Genomic DNA, 24339 nt, shown 5'->3' on the forward strand with positions numbered 1-24339 from the left:
CTCAAAGTAGCTCTTGGGCTGTTTGGATCCAAGGGTTATTTGGGGTTAGTTGGCAATTAAAGCACTTTAGCACCCCTTGGATGGAGAGGAGAGAGAGGGGAAAAGCAGTGGTGTCCACTAGAAGTAACCCATTTAGCACCCCTTGGATGAGCTAGTTTCTTTGGAGGGGGGGGGGGGGTTAGTTCCAACTAGCCCCAAATAACCCTCCATGTTTGGCTACCCAAGAGTTATTTGGACCCCAACTAACCCCAAATAACTCTAACTCATGGGATCCAAACATGGCCATGGTTTCTCATGCAAGACTCCATGCTACATGAACATTGAGTGTAAAACAAGCATAAAATATCATGACATGACATGTAATCATGACAAGTTATACAAGTCTCTGAATAGATGCACCGTACGTTGTCCTTTTATGGAACTGGCTTTGCCCCTGGCTAGCAGGCACCGTACGGGGAAGGAGACTGATGTGAACTATCAGCACGCACAGCCTCTCTCAGTGGCGAATCTAGTCGGAACATTTATAGGGCAGGGTTAATAACCCAGCCGGCTGCATGCCCTGCCATGCGCCAGCTTTGGCACCAGCAGCAAGCTGCAAGACAGCGGCTGGGTTCGGCCAGGCCAATGAGCAGGAGGTGAGGGCGTCCCTTCCATCCGGCGGTAAGCCAGATGCCTACTTTCTTCTCTCTCTTCTTCTCTCACTCCACATAGGATTCAGTCTACTTGCAGCCCACTATAATACTTGCTCTTAGAGAGGGCTCATGATCACTCTCTTTTCTTGCTCCCCTTCTCTTTCTCCTCCCCTCCTGTTTCTCTTCATTGTTTCATCCAGTCCAGAGCCTGTGCTTCTACAACATTTTACATTCATGTCATGTTATGTTCTAGACTCCATGTTCATGTAGCATTTGACTGTGATTGATGGTAGTGGCATGGCGTAAGTTGCGATAGAGCAGATCAAACTGTGCCTGCTGAGACGTCACATCAGTCTCTGTCAACCTGCTGGCCAGGGGTGATGCCATCAGATCCATATTGACCACGAACGCTACATGCATACAAAGTCTTGTATAACTTGTCATGATTATATATCATGTCATGCTTCGTTTAGAGATAAACTATTATTTACACTTGTGCCAGTGCACCAGGCAGAAGCAACGTGGCTTCACCCCTGCTGCTGGCTACTACAGTAGTTTGCGTACGCTACTAACTCACACCGCATGTGAACCGAGACGACGCTATGGCAGTACCGTTGAGTTTTCTGGACTCACCGGTCACACAGGACATGTTCACCGGACTATACACCCCAGGACGGACCTGTCGATCTATCCGGTGAAGTTAACGGTCTTACCCCTCTAAATCTACTGGATTGCCCATGTAAATCTTCGTGGGATGTGACCGCCGCCTGCACCCATCCGGCCCATCCACCTCGTTGGCTGCTTGGGTTGTTTCACGTGTTCTGGCCCATCTGCTTCACGGTCTGCTTGGATTGCTTAGCATTTTTCTCTATTATTGCACTCATGAGTCAGACTGTTGATATGACCGGCCATTTTGTTCATGTACTCGACAGATTTCCTCATAGTTCCAATGACCATATGGACCAGTGTTCATAGTTCCATAGACCGATGATCTTTAGGATGAGCCCCACTAACATATTCTTGATCTGTTGCGAGATGGGTGTAGTGAGACTGGTGCGCCACCCGTACCAATCATCGGCTTGATTTTGTGAAACTCGACGCTCCGGAGCCAGACAATGGTAACACAAATGATTGACCCGTGTTCAGTGTTTATTATCACCAGAATATTATTTACTCGCTTGACACATTCGCTGATTGACCACCTCTTTCGACGCATGTTTTGGACTGGTGACCATCGGTAAGAAGCACTGAGCGAGTCAGCGAGATGACTGGTGGTCGATTCATGCACCAATTCGACCGTTGCTCGACAGACAAGTTCACCGTCCAATCAATAACTTGGAAGGGAGATGGACGATGGGCTATTGCCTAGAGTCATTAAGGATCTCCATATAATAAGCAACAGCATCCATGTCCTAAAGGACACTAGAACTTGTAACATCAGTGGCATCCGGTGAAATGTTCTCCAACTTCCCCAAGAACCTCCATGAGGAAGGCTTAGCGCCAACTTGTGAAAGAATGAGTACATACTTCAATTACTTGAATTTGGACGTGTTCCTCTTTTAGTGCACTCACTGATCGAACCCGTGGACTCACGGGACATTTTCTAAAGGACTCGGCAGATTACCTGGCGGCGCTATTCTTTCCTTCCACTAATTGGACCGGTCTTCACCATTCTTGACGACCGGTCAATATGTTAGGAAACTACGAGCATAGAATGCATTGATACAAAGGCATTTGCTGTAGAGAGGCCTGGAAGTCAGTCTGGCACTCTGGATTTCTCTTCTCTTAAGGTGCATGCCCAAAACAAAGGGTACATGTACATTGCACCAGCATTACATGTCGATGATGACGGTTTTGGTCGTGCCAAGACATTCCGGTGCAACACGGTCGACCAGATACCCAGATGCTCGTGGACGCACACGTGCTACACTCCTGATTGTCATGTTCTTGAAATTGGACGTGTTCCTCTTTTACTCAATGCCGAGCGACACGAGCAACGGCACTCTGGAACCGTCACTGCGCACACTGGCACCCCTCCACGGTCCTTGGGAATCCCAATCGTCGCTTGCGGAATTCAAACGACTTCCAAGCCATCTACACTCACCTATCTAACTGTTGGCTACAAAGCACATCACCACCGGACGAATTCAAAGGACGCGCCTGTTCTGAGTGTGGTTACAGTGCAATTAGTGGGGTAGCGCTAGACGACGGCAGTTCCCAAGGTTGCCCGTTCAGGCTTCTTTTTGATTGCTACATAAGGGAATGACACCAAACCCAGTCCTCTCATCCCTTTGCGACTGCGCACTCGCCCTCTTTCCGGCCTCTTTCCATCTCCATTGTCGCCGACCACCCCGACCAGAACCTCCTTCGCCCTCCTCGTCGCCCGGCAGCCTATGGCACCTACAAGATCCCTCGCCAACCTTCTAGAGGAGATGCTCATCCACATCGCCGCAAGTGTCACGGCCTCGTCCGACTACCCCATGGCTGATTTTAGTAGCCTTAGGGGGGCTTGCTCTCTCATGAGAGACAAGGTGTGCGGCGCGTGGCTGGTCTGCCGCAGCCTCAACCTGAGCCTCGGGCTGCACCAGTCGGTCGACGAGGCGAGCAGCGAGCGACTGATCTTCAACACCCACGGCGCGGGCAACCCGGAGGCGCTCTTCATCATGGGTATGAGGGCCGTCTTCCGACAGCACAGCGGGGCTCTTGATGCGCCGCTCGACGATCTCGATCGGGCTGCCCGGCGGGGCCACAAGCCGGCGGCGTTCCTGCTCACTGTGCTCCTATGGCGAGCAAATCATGGCACCGAGTATGACCTCCGAGCCAATGAGCTCCTGGTAGAGGCGGCGGACGACGACCTGGCGCTCCCCGTCTTGAACAACCGCGGGCTTTCTCTTCCGCAGGAGCACGTCTTCCACACGCTGTGGAGGTACGTATGGCCTTTCTGGCGCGTGGCCCCCCCGCGTGCCTCCGCCAGCACCTCGCGCGGACGTTCACCATTGCGTGTCCCCGTACCGGCATGAAGGATGGGGCATCGATGCCGTCAAGGAGGGCTGGTGCGGCAAGCGCGTCAGCGAGTACAGATGGCATCCGTGGTCGAACTTCTGCAGTGAGGATTGCAGAATCTGTTTCACATGCGAGTCCTTCCTCAGCTCCCTCTGGCGTTATCCTTAGGATGTGATGTACTTCTGCAAGTTATGTTATCCCTAAGGTCTCATATTATGTTGTGTATGGTCTAGACTCCATGTTCATGTCATCTAGAGCCTGTGCGTCTGCAACATTTTACATTCATGTCAGGTTATGTTATGCATGTTTCTAGACTCCATGTTCATGTAGCATTTGACTGCGACTGATGGTAGTGGTGTGGCGTAAGTTGCGATAGAGCGGGTCGAACTACGTCTTCTGAGATGTCACATCAGTCTCTGTCAACCTGCTGGCCAGGGGCGAAGCCAGCATATCCATATTGATGAACGCTGCATCCATTCAGAGCCTTGTATAACTTCTCATGATTACATGTCATGCCATGCATCATTAGTGGTAAACTATTATTTACACTGGTGCCAATGCACCAGGCAGAAGCAACGTGGCTTCACCCCTGCTACTAGCTACTGCAGTAGTTTGTGTTCGCTACTGACTCACACCGCACGCGAACCGAGGCGACGCTATGGAAGTACCATTGAGATTTCTGCACTCACCGGTCACACCAGTGGAGACCGGTCGGACAAATCAACTCGACCGGTGTTCACCGACATGTACACCGGACTATACACCAAAGGACGGACCTGTCGATCTATCCGGTGAAGATAACAGTCTTACCGGTGAGAGCTATCATGATCTACTAGATTGCCCTTGTAAATCTTCGTGGGTTGTGTCCGCCGCCCGCCCCCATCCGGCCCACCCACCTCGCCGGCTGCTTGGGTTGTTTCACGTGTTCTGGCCCATCTGCCTCGCGGCCTGCTTGGGTTACTTAGCGTTTTCCTCTATTATTGCACTCACGAGTCAGATTGTTGCTATGACCGGACATTTTGTTCATGTACTCGTCAGATTTTCTCATAGTTTCCTATGACCATTTGGACCAGTGTTCTCGGTCCATAGTCCGGTGATCTTTAGGATGAGCCCCACTAGCATATTCTCGATCCTTTACGAGATGGGTACAGTGAGGCCGGTGCGCCACCCGTACCAATCATCGGATTGATTTTCTGAAACTCGACGCTCCGGAGCCAGACAATGGTAACACAAATGATTGACCCGTGTTCAGTGTTTACTGCCACCGGAGTATTATTCACTGGCTTGACACATTCGCTGACTGACCACCTCTTTCGACGTATGTTTTTGACTGGTGGCCACCGGTTAGAAGCACTGAGCAAGATGACTGGTGATCGATTCATGCACCAAATTGACTGTTGATCGACGGACAAGTTCAGCGTACAATCAATAACTTGGAAGATCTGGCTGACTTACATTGTCTCTTGCCAAATCATTGTCACTAACATTACAAACTCAACATCTACAGTAACAGCAACTAGCACTGGAGATCTGGTCTTTGCGTTCACCGGACGCTATAGATCGTCCTGTTGGTTTCATCGATCACTCGGGAGGTATGGAACTTCAAGACACGGGTCGAACGGACAGCTTCTCTTCCCGAGATGCATACACTTAGTCAACACCTGGAAGAGAAATTGCACGCCATTTTCGTGGGCTCTGACATAAATTGTGGGCAATGATAATGTATATTGATCTTTGACCATGACACCTTCACTTCTATAGGTGCAACTATAAGAACCGCAACTATGGGACTGTTTTTTCCATGCACCAATGTGACCGGTGTTCATCTGACATGACCACCTGACAATTTATCATCCGACGAACTACATCATTTCTATGCCTCACAGACATATATTGATCATGTACACAAGAGCACAGAAAAGCACCAAGAGGTCCAGCTCCAGCTACTCAAGAAGAAGGACCATGTCCTTCTCTACAGTCTACAACCATTGGCAGCTCCTGCTCAAGCAACAAGGATGCATCAACTTTTAAAGCATCTTCTCAAGGACCATTTCAGAGCATCCCAAGGAGCAGTGGCCGCCTTTCTTACTTCTTGTTTGGTGTCAAGTACTGAAAATCTCTAGCTGGAAGATGATACCTTTTCTGAACTTATGTTACTACTTCTTATATTGTTTGATGACATCAACCTGAAGATACCGTTTGCTGTAAATATTTGCTACTATGAGATGATGTTTATGAACTCAGGTTCATGTTAGTGCTATTACCTTAGCTCTATGAACTCAGGTTCATGTTACTGCTCTATGAACTGATATTATTAACTACCATCCATGTGCATTTATCACTTCATTTTGCAAACCTGTTCATTTTGCATTGAAATATGCTGCAAGCTCAGTCAACATTTACATCAAAAGATCATGCACAAACAAAGATTGCCACAAAAACTCAGGCTCTAATAGAGCATGTCATAATGTTGAGTACTTCAGTACAAACAACAGCCCTAACAAAGCAAAAACTACAATGCACCTACTGAAACAACTATAGTTACTCTTCTCCTTCAAGTCAATTTGCTCCTTTTCCTCCATCTTCTTATTGAATTCATCCTTCTCCTTTTCTAGTTGCACTATCATCTGCCTGAGCTCTCCATTTTCCTCCTGAATCCTCTGAACATGCTGTTGCTCCTCTTCTTTCTCCCTCCTCAGCTGCCAAACAGCATCACGAAGGTCACACATCAAAATCCGCTCATACTGTGTGGCCTCACGATCCATCCACACATAATATCCGCAATCCCCAGGTTTCTACACTCAAATAAATTGCACAGCAAAACAGAAAATCAATCGCTGAGCAGACCAATCTAAGGGGACAACCTAAAGAAATGATTACCAATCCTGAAGGGCATCTGTAGTACCTCCGGCCCGGGTTGTCGTCACTCCATGATGTCCAACAAGGCGTCTTCCTATTGCAGCGGCACTTCACCGCCGGGGAGTAGTCATACGGACCTACTCGGTACGGCACCGGCGCCCTAAACCTCTCCATCTCCCCGCCTCCTCTTCCTCTCGACGATGCGGACCACCGTGACGAGCGTGAGCTTGACGACGCCATGGCCGCAAGCCCGCAGCCTCTCTCCCTTCGTCGCCGGACCGCGCTCCCTCGCTGGGAGAAACCCTAGGTCCACCAGGAACCCTAGAACCGACGTGGGTTCAACCTTAGTGGACTAAAACTATATTAGATCAACCATTCAATCAAACTTTACTACTCAAAGAGTTATTCACGCAATTAAGGATTTACCATTGTACCCTTATTCAAATAAAAAAAATCAGAAATACAATTTTCCCACCTCATCTCCGCCGGTGGGAGGCCCACCACTTCGGTATGCACCAGGTGCTTAGGGCCCACCATTTAGTATGCACCGGTGCCTCTCTTTTTGGTGCCTCTTGGTGTCTGTACCTTCCCAACCGTTGGATCGAGCGATGATGCGTCCATTTTTCTCCGACCATTCTAAAAAAAGTGTTTATGTTTATATAGTTTGGTTCTATATTTTTGTTCATACTGTTTTTCGAATAATAAAAAAGAATGGAAACCATGTTGTGCCGGCAGGTGGACTGTAATTTGAGTGGTGAATCGGCTAGCACTACAATGCATTGGTCTGTGTGAGCTATGGAGGGGAACCGAGGCTGTGGGCGTCACGACAAAATGGGCAAAATGAGTAGAAATGGAAAATGATAAAATATTTTATAAAAGGAAAGATAGTAGGTTTGTGTGATCCATCGCTAGAAGCTCTACGGACGCGCGCCTGCAAATTAGAAAGCCCCTTCAGAATGTCCACAAGGTCTACGGAGGTTTGACTAGTAGTTTTTCTAATAAAGTAAAATATTTTAATGAAAAGACAATTAAATAGTCTAGGTTCCTACACTTCCATAGCCCGTGGCTATACAGGAGGAGAAGGGTGGCGGCGGCCCGGCAATGGTGATGGTTCGGCAGGCGGTGGAGGTGAGAAGGGAGCACCGCCGGCGGGGTGAGGCTGGACACCCGGTAGGCAGAGGGGCAAGAAGAAGACCGGTTTAGGAAAGGTCGGACCGAAGGCTGACAACACTACAACAGGCAGACGGCGCAACGGTGAGGTAGCCGCCTACTAGCACGGAGGACGACGGGGTGGGGTGAAGGACGGCCGGGCAGGAAGGAGTGAAGCAGCAGCCCGTGGTTGGGCTGTGGCTTTATCAAAAACTGCTGTTGGCTGTGATTTTGAAAAAAAGTAACTTTGGCAAAATTGCTGTGAGATGATTGAAAGCCCGTTTGGTTAACATGCTGTGGCTTTTGAAGAAGTTCCCTCACTTACAAGTGAGTTCCACATGTCATACATAGATTGTATCTTCTTCTTCCTCTAGTCAATGCCAAGACCGTGCAGGGAGGGACTCGCCGGAGCCGCGGCCGTCGCGCCCGAGGCCGCCGAAGCCACGCCCGCCGGAGCACGCCTGCGGCCGCCGGAGCCAGGCCCGTTGAAGCGCGCCCGCGGCCGTCGCACCCGAGGCCGCCAGATCCGCGCTTGCGGCCCGCCGGAGCCAGGCCCGCCGGAGCGCGGCCGTCGCACCCGAGGCCGCCGGATCCAGCCCGCTCGCCGTCGTCGCAGCTGACAGAGAGGCGCCAGAGCCGGTCGTCGCAGTCGAGGAGAGAGAGGCGCCGGAGCCGGCCGCCGTCGCAGCTGAGAGAGCCGGATCCGGCCGCCGCCACCGCTCCTCGCCCCGGCCGCCGCAGCTCGTCGCGCCATGGCCACCTCGCGGGCCTCCGCGCGCGGACGCCAGTGCCGGCGCCGCCACCGCGAGCAGGGGATGGGGCGGAGGGAGCACCGGCCTGCTCCGCCACGGCCCCACGCGCGCGGACAGGGGAGCGTCGGGGGAGGAAGGCGGCCGGGAGCTCCGTGCAGCGGTGGACGTCGGAGGTGGGGGGAGGGATGCCGACGAGGCGAGGCGCTGTTGGACGAGGTGAGGAGAGAGAGCGACGGAGAAAATAGAATGCGAACTAAGTGGCAGGTGGGTAATTTTTTGAACCAAAAACCAGTAAAAACAAGGGGTCTAGGAGCTTTCTAATTTGTACTACGCAAAAACTTTTTTTTGGATGTTGCTTTGGATAGCAGCCAACCCCTTTGATTGGATGTTGGCTTTTGGAGGCAAAAGCCACAACCAAAAGTCCAACCAAACACACCCTTATGCAGCCATGGCTTCTACCTAGTATCTAGTTTCCACAAGCCAGATAATAGCCCCCAGTGAAATTCATCCCATTAGTTTGATTAGCACACAGGCCGTGCAATTTCACATGACCCGTAACCCAAAGCATTCTTATACATGTTGGTTGGTTGAAGAGCAGAGGACTTGTATTGCAATCAGCATGGTTCCAGCTTCCCAGCCGAAAAGGAGAGCAAAAGAACTCCAGATGATTTCACCATCTTCAGACTTCAGTTCACAGGTAGCCCAATAAAAGGCAACCCTGGGGCAAATGCTGCATATGACAATCCTTATCTTCCTTGCATGAAGTAGTTGCACACTGCAGCAGGCCTTTTGCTGTTTTCCTCAAGAATCAAGACGAAAAGAGCCAACATAAGGTTAACAGCTCCACTTCTTCAGAGAACTTAAACTGTCACATTCTGCTAATACTGAATCTCAGAGAACCAAATAAAAAACAGAGGAATTGTACTAGATTGGACAAATCTCCGAACCACCACCCAAAATTATTTCGACATTTAGTACATCAATCAAAGGAGTTGTATAAACCAACTTATTTTATACTACTGAGCTTAGGACAAGGAAAGGGATTCAAATTGTCAGTCCAAGAACAGCACAAACACTATACCAAGGAAGCTCACGCAAACAAAACAATCCAACAAATATATGCTCAACAGTTAGCACATTCCACTACTTCTCTTCCTAGGGAGAAGAACTCCAGTATCTTGATTGCAGATTTCTCATTCTGCATCTTCATTCAGCTTCCTCGCAATGACTCCTTGTTTTCTCTCTGGAAACATAAACAAACAACCACTTAGAAACACATAACAGAACCAATACAGAATTGATCTTGGGAGCAGGCAAATTTTTATATTACCTTAAATGTGCTCTGATGGGCTCATTCTGTAAGAGGCTTCCGAACCAGAAAGAAGTACATCGGCGTGAAGATTTCCTTCCTGTGGTTGGTTATTCAACAGTAAACAAGAGAGAAAATTCAGTGCAAAAGTAAGTGTAGTAAGTTAATGAAATTGTTCTTATGTCATTCTGCTTTCTGGTTCAGAAACAGACTTACTTGCCACCCTCTACAAGACCTTCTGCAGCCTTCTCTAGGAAATTGGAGACCCTCTCACTTCCTTGTGGAGCAAGACCAATGTATTCTAACGCCTTGACCTGAATAGTATCAACAAGAGACTCAATGCGCGGTCATAAAGCTTTACTATGCCCTAATTGTCAATTTTCATCCTTGGACAGAGGATGGCATTTATTTGATTCCGCAGGACAATCAGACAGAACAAGTAAAACATGAAGGATCTGAATAAACAAACAATTATTGGCCTCACCATTGTACGAGTGACCATACGTCCCACAGACGTCAAACGGAAGCTACTTAAGGAAAATCGGCTTGGATCCAAGGGCAAGTACCAAGGCAAGGGGGAATCTTCGGCAAGATCCTTATCCCAAACAACCTGCATGAAGAAAAATACTTACACAACTTAATCCACTAGCTAAGCTATGAAACTACATCATATCAAGCAGAAAGAAGTACGAGTAGTACATTGCTTTGTCAATGGTGTATTTACAGCAGGTAAACTGTAGCAGAACATGATCAGAAGACAGGGGAAAGTGTAGCATCTGTCTTACCTCAAACCCAGCATCTTTTACTGCCTGAAGACATTGGTGAGTGCTTCTAATATCCGGCAGGCCATTGCCAAGCTCAATTTCATCCTTAATCCTTTTATGGGTTGCATTGTTTGGATCATAGTGATCAGTAATGCACCACTCATATACAGCAAAGCACTGACCAGGCTTCAATACACGATATATCTCCTTATAGCAGCCAACCTTTGCAACAAAAATACCAATTTAGTTTCCAATACAACAAAGATAAAAATTCGGCCATATAGCCATTTTCATCCTTAAACTTTCTACCGTGGGTCAATTTCATCCTTCAACTATCAAAATGGCCATTTCAGTCCTCAAAATTCTCCCGACGGTTCAATTTTGTCCCTCATCCTGCATGTCATCCGCCGCGCCCATCGCTGTGCCGTGGACATGGTCAGGAGAAGAGAGGAGAGGTGGGTGGCCCACTTGTCTGTGAGAGAGAGAGAGAGAGGAGAGGTGCCACGTTGAATGGGTGATGTGGACAAAACCGGATGACGTGGACCAAAACCGGGTTGTTTAGGTTCGTGGGGGGTAATCTGCACAGTTTTGAAGAGTTGAGGGTGTAGGATGTCCGGTTTTGTAGTTCCGGGTTGAAAATCGGACTATCGTGATAGTTCAGGGTTGAAAAATGGATTTTTCCCTTTTAATGATTGAGGGACGAAAGTGAGCCTTAGTGGAAAACTGGAGGATGAAAATGGCTATGCTGCCTTAAAATTGATGATAAATCCTAGTACAGAACTAGAAATTTGAAAAATAAAATGAAACCTTACTGGATCAGGTGCGTGACATGTCGCCTCTATGGCATAAACAGCATCAAAAGTGTTGTCATCGAACGGCATCTTCATGAAGTCTGCCTGCATTACAGACAAATATCAGCATTGCCCTTTAGCTTAACAGTAATTCCAAGGAATCCATCTACAGGCATCAACATTATGTTAAAAAGAACGATGTCTTCATAAAGTCTGCATCTATTATAGACTAATACGGCAAACTGTGGACAATGTAAATCTTTCTAAGTACTACTGAAAAGCATCAACCTTGCAACTAATTTATACAGCCATGCAAATGCATAGAACTGTTAACAAAATTTGCACTAAGAGGACATTAGTTACTTTATTATTTTTCAACAGCAAAGCAATTGCAATGGCTTGTCTGTCAATACCAATGAAAAGAGTAGCGAGTAAATACAAGAGCTGAACCAAGCAAGAAATTTGACCTAGCCGATAGGCTAACTATACCTTGACAAAATCACAGGTTCCACTAACTCCTGCCAACCGATTGAGCTCCTGAATATCAAAACATCATGTTAGCATTAAAAGCAACATGATAACTAGTGTAACAATTCAAAATGTTAATTTAACAAATGTCAAATGTGGTTACAAATAACCTTTCCCCTGGTTATCTGGTAATCGTTGTTATTCAACCCAATAACTGAAGTTGAGCTGCAGGAAAAACATTGCAAGATTCAATTGGCTGCGGGATTTTTAGCATAAAATGGATCAATACTGAAACGAAAGAAGGCAGTGCTCTAAATAAATGAAGATTTTGCTTTGTTTGAGAAGGCACCATCCCTCTAAAGCAAATTCACCAGAAGTGCCAATCTTTAAGTGATAAAGATTAGTCAACTCTAATACATTGGCCAGTATGTTAAAGAGCTACAGCTAAGGACATCATAATTCACCAGCAGTAAAGAACTTAGGATCAAGAATCAAACCTAAATCTTGCAATTTCTCGTAGTGGTCCACCTATTCCACAGCCCACATCCAAAACCTACAGTTAAAAATGAAAGCACACATTTATTATAAGATCAGCAAAAACAACTCTCACATAGAACTCGATATGACAACTGACCTTCATTCCTGCTTTCAAACCAAGCTGCAGGGCAAGAAAATGCTCATGTCGCTTGATGCTTTCACGTAAGGATTCTCCACTCCATCTAACATAAGAAGCATAGTACAATTAACATGGACCATGGAAAATTATAGCCAATGTTACCTTTAGAATAGGCACTAAAACACTTATTTGTTCTGATAAATCCAAGACCAATAATACAGAATTTTCTGCAAGGGTAAGGTTCTGCAAGAGAGTTCTCACCTGTGAGCAAAGTGGAAGGATTCGCCCCAACCATACTCGTAGAAGCTAGTGGCTAGATCATAATATTTATTAACCTGGTCAATCAGAAAAAGAATCGGCTGATGATAAGTACATGAAAATGTTACAAAGTAAATAGCCTCTCACTCCAATGCTACTGCCATAGGTCATGAAGAACAAAAACCAGTTTCAGCATCATTGATATGTTATCTAAAGATGTCTTTCTGCCAATATTTTTCACTCTCTTTTCGAATAACATATATCCTCAAGGGAGTCTAGTCAAGGAGAGTTGCAAGCAGAGAAAGTTTTAAGTTGCAGCAGCTGCAACTTAACTACAAAACCATATTACAACTAGAATAAGGGGCATCGAATTTATTAAAGAAAGCTCTATTCGAAAGGTCATATTACCATATCAGTGTAGTTGGATTTTCTTGTTTCCTCCTTCCCTCCATAATATCCATGATATTTCTCATACCTTATAAAATAATTTTACATAAAAATCAGAGTAAAAAAAAATGATTCCTAGATGAATCTTTCTTTGGAAGGAATGAGCATAATATGAACCAGGATGCTAGTTCCGTTCAGCAGCTTCCACAGTATGTTGCATGCAAAGGGGAAAGATGAATATCTAGATGGCTCTTTAATGGTATGTACTGTATGAAAGGACAGTTTAACAACTTAATCTGTTATGTGGAGAACTAAGTTGAGATAGTGATAGACTGATAGACCGGAACATAAGCTAGGCTAATAATGTTGCACTCCACAATTTACACAGTACAGTACTCTGTTTATATGAATGAAACAGTTGAGATGGCTAGTATTAGACGCGGCAGATAGTGACATACTGATCATACAACATCAGATGCACATTTAGTCCAATGAACAAATAAACATGGAACAGATCAAGAGCAACATCACTATCAAGTAATTGTTGGTGAGTTTATGACACAAAGCACATGGTTGTTGGTTCTAAAAGCCCTCATCTAAAAAAATGAAAGTCTTCTGAAAAAATTATCCTACAAAACAGCAAAAATTGAGGATCCCATCCTTTTAGTTAGACATACGAAGAAAATTCGCGAGCGGATTATAGCATGGATGCATGGAAATCTAAATCTAGAGAACACAGAAGCAGCTGCAGTTATATGGAGTGTAAGTACAGTCAACTCCTCTGTTTAATTTATTCGCAGACATCGCTGGGAGCCCCACAACATCCCCGGAACTACGACCGTGCCACCCACAAAGACCTGCCGAGATTCAGAAACATACTCATCGACTGCCGACTTAACTTCCGCCTTGTTGATCTTCCCTCCAAGGCCAGACGCAAGATCCAGGGCTCCTGCCTTGGACATCGTGAAACTCCTCGCCGCCGCCGCCGGTTGTGGATCAAATGCACCTGAAATCGTCGTGGCAGCGATTAGAGCCCTCCCATTTCTCTCCAAGATTCTGGAACAATCCCGCACCTGCGCGCCCCTCCTCCCCTCGTCGCGCCGGCCCGGCCGGCGACAGCGGGCGGCGGCGGCGCGAAGCAGGGCGGCAGAGGGAGGAGCAGCGCGCGCGGGGCGCGGTCCAGACGAAAGGATTAGCGGAACGCGCAAACGAATCCGCCGCCGCGAAGTGGGCGGATCGAGGAGGAAGAAAGGGTCCGGGTTCGCGGCCCCCGCGGCAAATCGGAGAGAAGGGTGAGCGCGCCCAATCCGTCTGGAAGCAGGGCGTCCTTACCAGCGGCAGCGGGTGGAGAGGTTGGCCGGGCTGGATGGACCTCCGCCCGCACCCCACCGCAGCACGGGGAGGACGAGCGTCGTCGTGCTTGGCGGAGGCGGAGGCGGAGCGGAGGTCGGCCCGGGAGGCGATGCCGATGGGTTTAACGAGAAGGGGCCAAGGTCATTTTGGGGATACCGATGTCCACTTGGAAATGTGCTACTATTTTCCTCCCAAAGGCAAAATTGTTTGAGTTTGATATATGTATTGCCTTTTGGGATACCATATGTTTTCCTGGGGATACCGACTTGCTATGCCATTGAGGTCACTGCCCACCGAAGTTACAGATCTTAAAATCAAATGCTTTTTTGGCAAAATACTGCTCCACTCCGCAAAAAGTTCGAATCGGTCTCTTGCACCTCCTTTTTTATGATAAATATACAGGCAATAATCTAAATGAATAATAGTTTTTGATAACTCATCCTCTTTACTATGTTTGTGCCCGCTCCAACATCCATGGATTATCAGCTTGTTTGGCGGGGGAAAAGCTAACCCAGCCGCGATTGGTCAAGCCAGCCGAACAGGTTGCATACCTTTACCTTACGTGCTATACCAAGCTTAAGGAAAGCAAGCAGCAATAGAAGAAAGAAAATCATGTCAGAAATGAAAATTACAATAATTAAATCTGACAGGTCCTCTCTCCCACCGCATGCATGCATGACAATAGACAACCAACCATAGCTGCGACGTTGGTGCTCCATTTTCCGATCGTGCCCTACAAACACTAATCCTTTTGTTAGCAAAAGTAAAAGAAAAGGAAGCAAGACGTTGCATACATACATGGATAATTGCTGCTCACGTGCGAGCAACCGCGGCGAGCGACAACCGTCGCCTCGTCGACGATGAGGTTCCCTTCGATACTACCGATGCCCAGAGCTGAGGCACATGCCCCGTATTGCCCCTGCCTTTTTGCCTTTTGCCCCGTCGTCTCATGTGCATGGCATCTTTTTTTTCTCTCTCCTTCGGAATAAAGTCGATCTCGTCGATCTCCATCTTTTAGTTTTTTGATGAATAAAGCTAGTCTGGCTCGTCTGCATCTTTCGCTACAGCTATGAGCCAGCAGATGTTGACACCAGATGTTGCCAGAACGGCACAGGTAGTAGTGGTGGATGAGTCGGCGGAGTGTCGACAAAGGAAAAGGATGAGCACGCACCACATGCCCTCGGGTCAAATTGACACGTCAGCATCCGCCTTTGATTTGGCTTTTAGCGCAGTCTGTCACAGCGTGTGTGCATCAATCCGGAGTCGGCAAATGGAAACGCGTCGTCATCACGAACCTCGCAGCATCGGCGCTGGCAAGTGGCAACACGGGCGAGGGCGTCCGTCGTCGCCGCACTCGGACAACCTGGGTCTGGTGCTTGCCACCGGGGCGCACGTACGTACATGGCAGGCAAGTTCCTGCTGACACGTACGGTCTCGCGATGTACACACCATACTCCTCTAGCTATGAGACAGAGCGCCCGACACCTCTTGGCCCCTCCCCCACCATGCGTCCCCACTCCGGCCGCCGAACTCGGCTGTGTGCCATATTGTGCGTGCGCCGAGAGGTCCGTGCTTGCCGTCTCGTCGATACTACCAATGCGATCCGGTTCACCAGTGTTGCCCACGCCACGCCACGGTCTCGTGGCGTCCCTTGTTGTTGCCAGCTAGCACGAGAGACCAGGGCCATGTTTGGTTGTGGAGTGAAAATGTTTTGATGAGAGAGAAACGATGCTTTGACCACTAATTAGGAGTATTAAATAAAGTCTAATTACAAAATTACCTCCACAATTATGGTACTGTAGCAGTTGTTCTAGCTAATGAGGCATTTGACCGCACGATCGGAGGATGTTTGAGCACGGTTACTGTAGCATCACTGTAGCCAATCATGATGGAACTTGGCTCATTAGATTCGTCTCGAAAAGTTACACCCATTCCTAAAAAGATTTTGCAAATAGACTTCATTTAGTACTGCATGCGGGCATTCGTCTTTTAGTGCAAAAGTTTTCGTGGTTGCATCCAAACACGGCCCAGATGGATGTTGCCAGATAACCGAAAAAGATGGTGGGTCTCGGGTCGTATGTGCTTTGTGCAGTCCAGATCGACAGCACAGTAGTACAGCTAGCGCCTCCAGCCGTAGGTTAGTTCCGTATGAGCTAGCTTGAACGGGAAATGAGAGGGGACCAGATTTGCAATTTCTGCACACTTGTGTGGTAAAGCTTAAGTCCTCCTTTGATCAGGGGGGACCATGGCCACTTTTGTCCATCATCTGCCCTGCTCTAGAGTTGATATATATGAAAGAGATCGACTCTGCTCTAGAGTTGATATATATGAGAGAGACTGTTCATAGGAATTCGAAAGAAATTGCTCAACTTTTTATTCCTTTTCGCCTCGAATTAATTAAAGCCGTGACTAGGACAATATCCTATTTAATGAACCTACCAAAATGTTTATAAGATCTAATTAAGTGTAGATTTAGATCCATCAGTTAATTGTACATTTAATTAACCCGATGGGTCCAAATCTACACTTAATTAGATCTTATAAATATCTGGTTGGTTCATTGTACCTGGAATGGGTTTCAACAGGAGACAAGCTAGTGCGCAGTTAAAACTCTTCTAATAGTAACTAGCTAAATAGTAACTATCCAATTAGCTGGCTGTTTCTAATTTCAGCTAAGCAGCTAATGGATTAGGTATTGGATCCAAACGGGATCCAAGTATAAACTCTCGATGGTCATATAAGAATATCGTTTCGCACGTGGGTATCACTAGCACAACAACACAATGAGTATCCGGTAAAAAAATATTCTTTTAAAATATATATACTTATATACATACCATTTCTTTAAGTTAGAATTCATATATGCGAAAAAAGAGGAATACTGATGTTAAAGCATCTTCAGCAATGGTTCGGAAAAATATTTTTTTTGAGTAAGGGCTTCCTCTATATTTTGAGGGCTGTTTTTTTTAACCTCAATTGTAGTCGTGGTCTCTGGATCTTACCCTCTTCTTTCAATCTAAAGGGTGGAACCCATTTTTTAGTGGATGAGTGGCTGCTAGAGACTCTCCAAGAATAGAGGATAGAGGAACGGATTTAGAGGCCTCCCTAAAATCTTCCGTAGAAGATCTGTGTGTTTTTTTATTCCACCATCCAGATTTAAGATGGAGGATTATTTAAAGAATCTGCTGAGTTACACTTAGTGTATTCACATAACTTGAAACGTCTAACGTGGCCGGAATATATTTAGGCGCGGCTACAACACTAACAGTACTTTACTAGTGCGAAAAAATACTGAAGAAAGAATTTTAGAAGTGGGTAAAACCATATTTTTTAGGTTGGACGCGGTACGAGTCTCTATTTCTCGTAGATAAATTTTGATTTTTAGGAACGGGTAATGTGACCGTCCCTACAAATACATTTATGGGGGTGGATCATGGTATCACCGGCTCCTACAAATAATAGCCATTTCTTGCCCAATTCGGCTAGCTGGGCCAGACGCCTGCGCTGGATGGAGCTACAGTGAAATATGAGGGGGAAATAAGCCCAGCCAGCCAGCCACGGAAAACGCGCTAGCCAGCAGCGGCGGCTGGCCCAAACCAATCGAACAGGTTATCTAGAGCCGGGTGAGGGTATCACTCATCCTAAAAATGGTGACTATTTCTATATGTATTTTTAAGGGCATATCAATTGTATAGTAGCTCCACCCCTTTTAGAGTGGATTAACTTTTGACTTGTTTTTATGAAAAAAAACTCTACCCGGGGGTGTGAAACGGCCCCACCATTTTTTCATTAAGAGGAAGCCTAGCTGGCTTACCCGGGTAAAGAAACCCCCGAACCTTGGCCCATGCCCATGAGAGACAAGTCTTGCGGCGAGCACAGCGAGGAGTTTACCTTTCGCTTGACTTGTTTTTATGGAAAAAACAGAACGTTCCTGTGAATCATTTTTACAGTTACGATTGTTTTATCCCTCGTGATTTACTGTATAGATTTCCATCATCATATTCGTATTCCAAGCTATCGGTGGTGTTTTTGTTTTTCTGTTTTTCTTTTCAAAACGGTATTTGTATTGGATTCCACGATTTTTTTTATACTAGTACAAGCATCCAGTCAAAAAAAAATCAAGCAAATCCGTTCCCGGCGACCGGCGTGGAGGTGGGGAGCCACGTCGTATATCCGCTGGCCAGCCAGAGTCCTCCAGAGAGGGACCCCGATTTGTTTCGTTCCCCATCCTCGCGGCCGCTCCACCGCCGCCGCCGCCCTCCGCTCCGGTCGCCGAAGTCCCCGATTCAGATCCAGGTACCCCCCGCGCTGAGATCCCTCCCCTCGTCTCCCAATCGCTCGCGGCCGCGTCCAGATCCGACCGGGATCGCTCGTACGTCCCGTCGGATCGATCCGCGGTGCGATCCCTGCAAGGCTGGAACCCAGATCTCTCTCTCTCTCTCTCTCTCTCTCTCTCTCTCTCTCTCTCTCTCTCTCTCTCTCTCTCTCTCGCCGGGCTACTGGGACGCGAGCTGTCCAGCTCGTCGCGGATTCGGCGGTCTCCTCCGCCGCGTGCTGGACGGCGGGGAATTTCCCGTCTGGCGTAGTGGGGTGCTTGATCTGAGAGCTGCTGACGTGTTTTGCCGATTTCTGAATCCTGTTCCTTCGTCCAGGGCCCGAGAGATGGACGCGAGCAGGCGCCAGAGCGGGATCCAGCAGCTGCTGGCCGCGGAGCAGGAGGCGCAGCAGATCGTCAATGCGGCTAGGGCTGGTAATGCTTCCCTATCTTTTCGTTCGGCTCAGCCATTGCGGATCTAGCGTAGCGTTGTTGAGCAAGTTAGCCGAGCATGAGTTCGGGCTTGTGTTTGTTCTCAATGCCATCCATATGTTTGTTCTCAATGCCATTGTCGATACATAGACCTTTCGCGTTGCGAGGTTGCATTGAAATCGGCATCTCGGTTGTGGCTTTGCCTTGGGCGTAGACTCACATTTTGCATATGTTACCATAATTTCACACCTGTTTCAGCCTATTAGGCTATCTCATCTGACCCAATATTGCAACTCAGTTTAATTTACAAACTTGCTTTTAACAATCTTTGTGCAATTTAAGGTTGGGAATTACTTCTCTTTGTCTGATAGCTAATCTGTATCGTTGCAAAACTACTCTGGAAATCATAAATAGCTATGTAGATGAAAAGCAGAAGGATATGCTTTCCCCATTTGTATAGGCTGCAATGTAAACTTGAATTTTTTCCGTATCCAACAGCTAAGTCGGCAAGGCTTAAGCAAGCGAAAGAGGAGGCTGAGAGGGAAATAGCTGAATACCGTAAACAGATGGAGGCTGAATTCCAGAGGAAGGTTGCAGAGGTACGCACACCTGTGCATCCTGTTCTTTTTTCCCCATAGGATTTCAGGGGCCTAACTTCTATCTTGTTGTCTACTACAGAGCAGCGGTGACTCTGGTGCAAATGTCAAGCGTCTCGAGCTGGAGACGGCGGCGAAGATCGAACAGCTCAATCAACAGGCTGCAAGCATCTCCCCAGAAGTCATCCAGATGCTTCTGAGGCATGTCACCACCGTGAAAAACTGAGCCTTGCTGTGCCTGAAAATATGATTGGAAGCTTGTATCATCTGTCCATTTATTATTTCGGAGAGCGTGGTGAGAAATAATTTGACTTATGGCTGTAATTCCTTGACCACGGAATAAGCTGCTGCAGTAGAGCAGCAACCGTACTGGTACTGTCAGATCTTGCTTTGTTTGGTATATTGGTAAATATTTTCTTCATGTTCAAATTTTGAACATACTCGCTGTGTTCGCTTGGTTGTGTCTGATGGCTGGTGCTGATTTGTTATGAGAGAATAATACTGCTGACTGGTTGTTAGCTGGTGTTGATTTAGTACGAGAGAATAGTACTGTTAGCTGGTTGGCTGACAAGCTAAGTGATGCTGTGTCCCAATCTAGTGCTCCTAGTTTCCTATATGTCGCTTCAGACCTGCAATCAAAATCATGGAGTGCAACCTCTGCAAAAAAAAGTTGTGGTGTTCCTGTTCAACAAGTCATGGTTTCCTATGGTTGCTATTTTTAACTAGTAGTGTCTATGTGCCGCACATGTTTGTTTTAAAATTAAGAGATTTCTAGCATAAATTCACATACGGCATCTTATGTTCAAAAAATTTAATAAACAATAATTTTATATTTATGATAAAGATGTATGCACCATAAGGACTTTTAACTTCCATTAGACAAAAAATACATGTATTTATACAAGCAATTTTTAAAAATGTACATCTCAACGTTATTAGTATCTCCTAAATTACCAGACTTCATACTCGAACAACATCCAACATATTCACCATTTTCATGGTTATCTGAATCCAGGAGGAACATCAAGACCTTATTATTGACAACTATACATCTTTCCCGACTTCTATACTTCCAAACCAATCCAATTTGAGAAAGAGCAAATAAGACTACAAAAAATTTCCATCCGAAAACTGATGGCCAATCTTCCTTTTTTCCGTTCATCGTCATTCCTCTTTCCAAGTGTTTGTGGCATCAAAAGTCAACAAATACAACACATAATTAGTTTTATCCGGCTGAAAAGCCACACTTTTAGCTTGTTTTGGACAAAAAATACATGTATTTATACATGTAGTTTTTTTAGAAATGTACATCTTAATGGCACAAGAATCTCCTAAATAACCAGTCTTCATATTTACAAACACTATAACTTATCAGAGTCTTTAACTGAAATAGTAGTGTGCACGTGCGTGCCGCACGTGGTTGAAAAACAATATTGCAAAAAAATAACCACACTAAATTTTAGTGGCAATAAATATTTTAAATAAACTATATATATGGTGAAAATAAGCATTGAGGTTAAAGTTGTGAAAATAAACATTTGTGTGAGAGTCTTTAGAGTGGATTATCTCCTCCGCAATCCGTGTACCATTAAAAAAAATCTAAATTAGATATTAAGCTACTTTCATCAAGAAATTATAAAACTCAAAATGAGTTATGCACAATCACTGAACAACTAATCAGTTCAAGTATCGATCTCCCTACTTCACTGAACAACTAATCAGTCAAAATGAGTTATGCACAACCACTAAACATGGACATTTAAGAGATAAAGCTTTCACGATGAAGATAGCTTCCAAACGCCATCAAGTAGCAGATTGAATCCCTCCTCCGCTGGTAGGGAAGCAGCTAATCGAAGCACCATATCCTTTTGCCGAAACCATTCAGCAGCACACTACCTCCTTCTCCTTTGCTTCTATCACAACCGAGCAAGCAAACCAGCGCCCTGCAGCTTCTCATCTCTCTATTCCTCACGACACCAACACCTGCGGGTGGAGGACAACTCCGGGCGCATGTGGATGACGACGATCCCAACATCACACAATATTAAATGCATTTTGAACTTACAAAGCATAAAAAAACCAACCTGATGCATCGGCCGCCCAAGCGAACGTCCATGGCGCCGAAATCCTTGCCGTCCTTGTCAGACTCCTCGCACCCAAAGGTCCACTCCTCCCCCGCGCCGCCACTGCCCTCCTCGCGCAGCGGCCCCTCGCCCGCCGCCGCGTCGCCTCTCCTCGCGCCGCACAACCACGGCCATGAAGGATTCAAACATAATCTCGTCACCTTTCTATATCCTTTCTCATAGTTGTTCTACTTGTCTTCTCTCTCATTTTACTAAACTATGGAAAAACCAGACCCTCTTCTTCCTGCCTGTCCCTCGCCCTCCCTCTTTAATCATACCAAAATGCATCACCCAGTCACAGTGATAAAATTTCATAATTACATTAAATCGGCATTCAATCTAAGTAATGTGCTTGCCTGGTCAATAAATCTGTACCTGTTTGTGGTATGGATAAAAACTTGGTATGCTCTTTTGTAGGTATAATTCCATCCAAAGGGAAACCTGTTGCATAAAGCCATAAGCCAAATACAATTAGTTACAATACTGTATAAGAGGAAAAATCTTAAATATAATAGAATATCAGCTGGCAGGCAATAAAATGATTCGATAGGGTAGGAATGAATATCATAGATTGTATCACAGAAAGTTTGGGGAACATCATTAATTATGCAAATGATCAAGCTAACATCAAGTACACTATCGATCTAGAAGTATTGCGATAACTTGGGCCAATTGCCATTAAGCTAGCAATTGTAAAGTCAATTATTGATGTTTGTTTTGAGTTTTTGACCATGTTTAGCTCAGCTGGCTTCAAAAGGACATGCATTGATTAACCTAACAGTCCTGCGTTTCCTCATAGTATAAACTTTCAGTTCATCTAGATTTACATATACTGGCGAAAAACTCATTCATGTGCCACAGCTCCATAGGTATGCTGAGGAATAGACTAAGAAGTAATTTATAACATCATTACTGCAATCAGAAGCAAATGTTAACTGGATGAAATTGCACTACTGGTCGCAGCAGAAAACTCATGCCTTTGTGGGCAGTTGTTGCAGGCTAATAGTAATTAATATTGGTATAAACATAAGTAATGCCCACAGGAAAGGGTATCAACTCATCGACGGGACTTACTTGATTCAAAGAAATTTGGGGAGTTTCATACTCAGCCACCACAAAGACAAACACCTACAATCATCCAATGAAAGAAGTTAAGAAACAGAAGCAGGAGAGCATTCTTATGTTCTGTTTGGATAATTTCCATTATGTTTTCCACAGTATCATTGTATGAGAATAGAAAAGTAATATAAATTACAGTTACCCCAGAATTCAAAGGCAAAGATTCACACATGATCTTAGACACTAAAGAGACAAGTACTTCCTATGCCCGAGGATTTTTATTCCCGGTACTTTACAGTTTCCAGTAAATCCTATGTTTCAGTAGACCTTGTATAAGCTGATACCATACTTTCTAGTAGACTAAAATTTAGAATTTGAATGGAAATAGTGAACACCGAGGGGCAAGGGAATGAAGAACTCCAAATACACATTACTTGTTTTGTGTTCCACGTGAAAAGAGATGAAAGGTCCGTCGAGGTGTTCAGCGTCATGCTAACCTGAAAAACAATAAAGACACCAGTTGTAACAAATTCTCGGTATAAGCAATCTCCTGCTGGTTTTGGTCAATTTGCATAGCACAAAAGGGTGCGGTGATCATTTACCTCGTTGTTGCCTTCTAATAGAGAGACATATTGCTGTGACTTTGGAAGCAAATATGACAGCCAAAATGAAAAGGGCTCCTGAATTTATGTTCCGGCCAATTTTACTGGAACTTCTAGTGCAGCTGACAGACCCATGGAAAAAATTCTTATCAAAATAACAAACAGGTACGCAACATTTGATCCAATTTGGATCAAACTATTCAAATAAAATAATTTAGTATATACGCTTATATGATATGGCTGTAATTTATGAGGACAAAAATTAATGTTGCCCATATAATGAAATGCAATAATCCTAGCATGTCCTTTCTGGATGTGCTCCTTACTTGCATCTATCAATCACATTGCAGTACTCTTTGAGGCAATCATTTAAACTGAAATCAAGCAGCCTCTATAGCACAACATGCATGGGATGCAGGTGTGTACATATAAGCAGCCTACATGGTAATCCATCTTGCAGTTTATCATTTACCTTTCACTGAGCTTGGCCCTTCTCATTTTTTCCCTACAAGCTTTAGATATTGGCCTACCAGAAGATCTTGACCTTAAACTGCAAATTGAAATAGCAATTATAGAACTGATGACTGGATACAATAATGCAATATGCACCTAACTTGCGAGGTGAAATAAAAGCCTAACCGTTTATTACCCACTTCCTTGAAGATATCACCGGTTATTACATAGCTGCCAACTTCCACACTGTTAAAACAAGCGGAGAAATGAATAGAAATTCTGGATCTCCATGGGGAAAACTTCCCAGTTGCTACCTTGTTTCAAACAAACAAACAAAATCATTCACAAAATTAATTAGAAAAATTTAGCAACATGTAAGTCACATATCTCTCCCCACATGTAGTGACCTCCTTTTGGC

The 24339-nt window shown here is 45.6% G+C and overlaps 2 protein-coding genes across 3 annotated transcripts; one reads left to right on the top strand and one right to left on the bottom strand.

The window, feature by feature from the left end:
• Positions 1-9299: 9299 nt before the first annotated feature.
• On the bottom strand, positions 9300-14529 carry LOC120659670 (cycloartenol-C-24-methyltransferase 1-like). The gene is made up of 14 exons (XM_039937879.1): positions 14321-14529; positions 13868-13994; positions 13010-13076; positions 12605-12678; positions 12362-12446; positions 12225-12280; positions 11898-11952; positions 11749-11796; positions 11281-11364; positions 10490-10690; positions 10189-10314; positions 9921-10018; positions 9726-9804; positions 9300-9638 (listed from the first exon to the last, which is right to left on the bottom strand). Exons 2-13 carry the CDS (start codon positions 13948-13950, stop codon positions 9747-9749), a joined length of 1035 nt encoding a protein of 344 aa, XP_039793813.1. The 5' UTR covers positions 13951-13994; positions 14321-14529; the 3' UTR covers positions 9300-9638; positions 9726-9746.
• A 3921-nt stretch (positions 14530-18450) lies between these two features.
• LOC120659671 (V-type proton ATPase subunit G 1-like) lies at positions 18451-20124 on the top strand. 2 transcript variants are annotated; one of them, XM_039937880.1, is made up of 4 exons: positions 18451-18637; positions 18994-19091; positions 19587-19687; positions 19767-20124. In XM_039937880.1, the coding sequence occupies exons 2-4, from the start codon at positions 19004-19006 to the stop codon at positions 19908-19910; spliced, it is 333 nt and encodes a 110-aa protein (XP_039793814.1). In that variant the 5' UTR covers positions 18451-18637; positions 18994-19003; the 3' UTR covers positions 19911-20124. The 2 variants fall into 2 exon arrangements, with proteins under 2 accessions (XP_039793814.1, XP_039793815.1); XM_039937881.1 differs by having other exon boundaries at positions 18544-18754.
• The last annotated feature ends 4215 nt before the right edge of the window (positions 20125-24339 follow it).

This window comes from Panicum virgatum, chromosome 2N, assembly GCF_016808335.1.
Source record: "Panicum virgatum strain AP13 chromosome 2N, P.virgatum_v5, whole genome shotgun sequence".
Classification (NCBI taxonomy): domain Eukaryota; kingdom Viridiplantae; phylum Streptophyta; class Magnoliopsida; order Poales; family Poaceae; genus Panicum; species Panicum virgatum.

Excerpts from the sequence above, each read along its gene's own strand:
- LOC120659670 (XM_039937879.1), bottom strand. The coding sequence starts at position 13,950 with ATGTCCAAGGCAGGAGCCCTGGATCTTGCGTCTGGCCTTGGAGGGAAG. Across the intron at positions 12,281-12,361 it reads GTTTGAAAGCAGGAATGAAG|GTTTTGGATGTGGGCTGTGG; the intron begins GTCAGTTGTCAT and ends TTTTAACTGTAG. Across the intron at positions 10,315-10,489 it reads TAAAAGATGCTGGGTTTGAG|GTTGTTTGGGATAAGGATCT; the intron begins GTAAGACAGATG and ends TTCTTCATGCAG.
- LOC120659671 (XM_039937880.1), top strand. The coding sequence starts at position 19,004 with ATGGACGCGAGCAGGCGCCAGAGCGGGATCCAGCAGCTGCTGGCCGCG. Across the intron at positions 19,092-19,586 it reads CGTCAATGCGGCTAGGGCTG|CTAAGTCGGCAAGGCTTAAG; the intron begins GTAATGCTTCCC and ends CGTATCCAACAG. Across the intron at positions 19,688-19,766 it reads TCCAGAGGAAGGTTGCAGAG|AGCAGCGGTGACTCTGGTGC; the intron begins GTACGCACACCT and ends TGTCTACTACAG.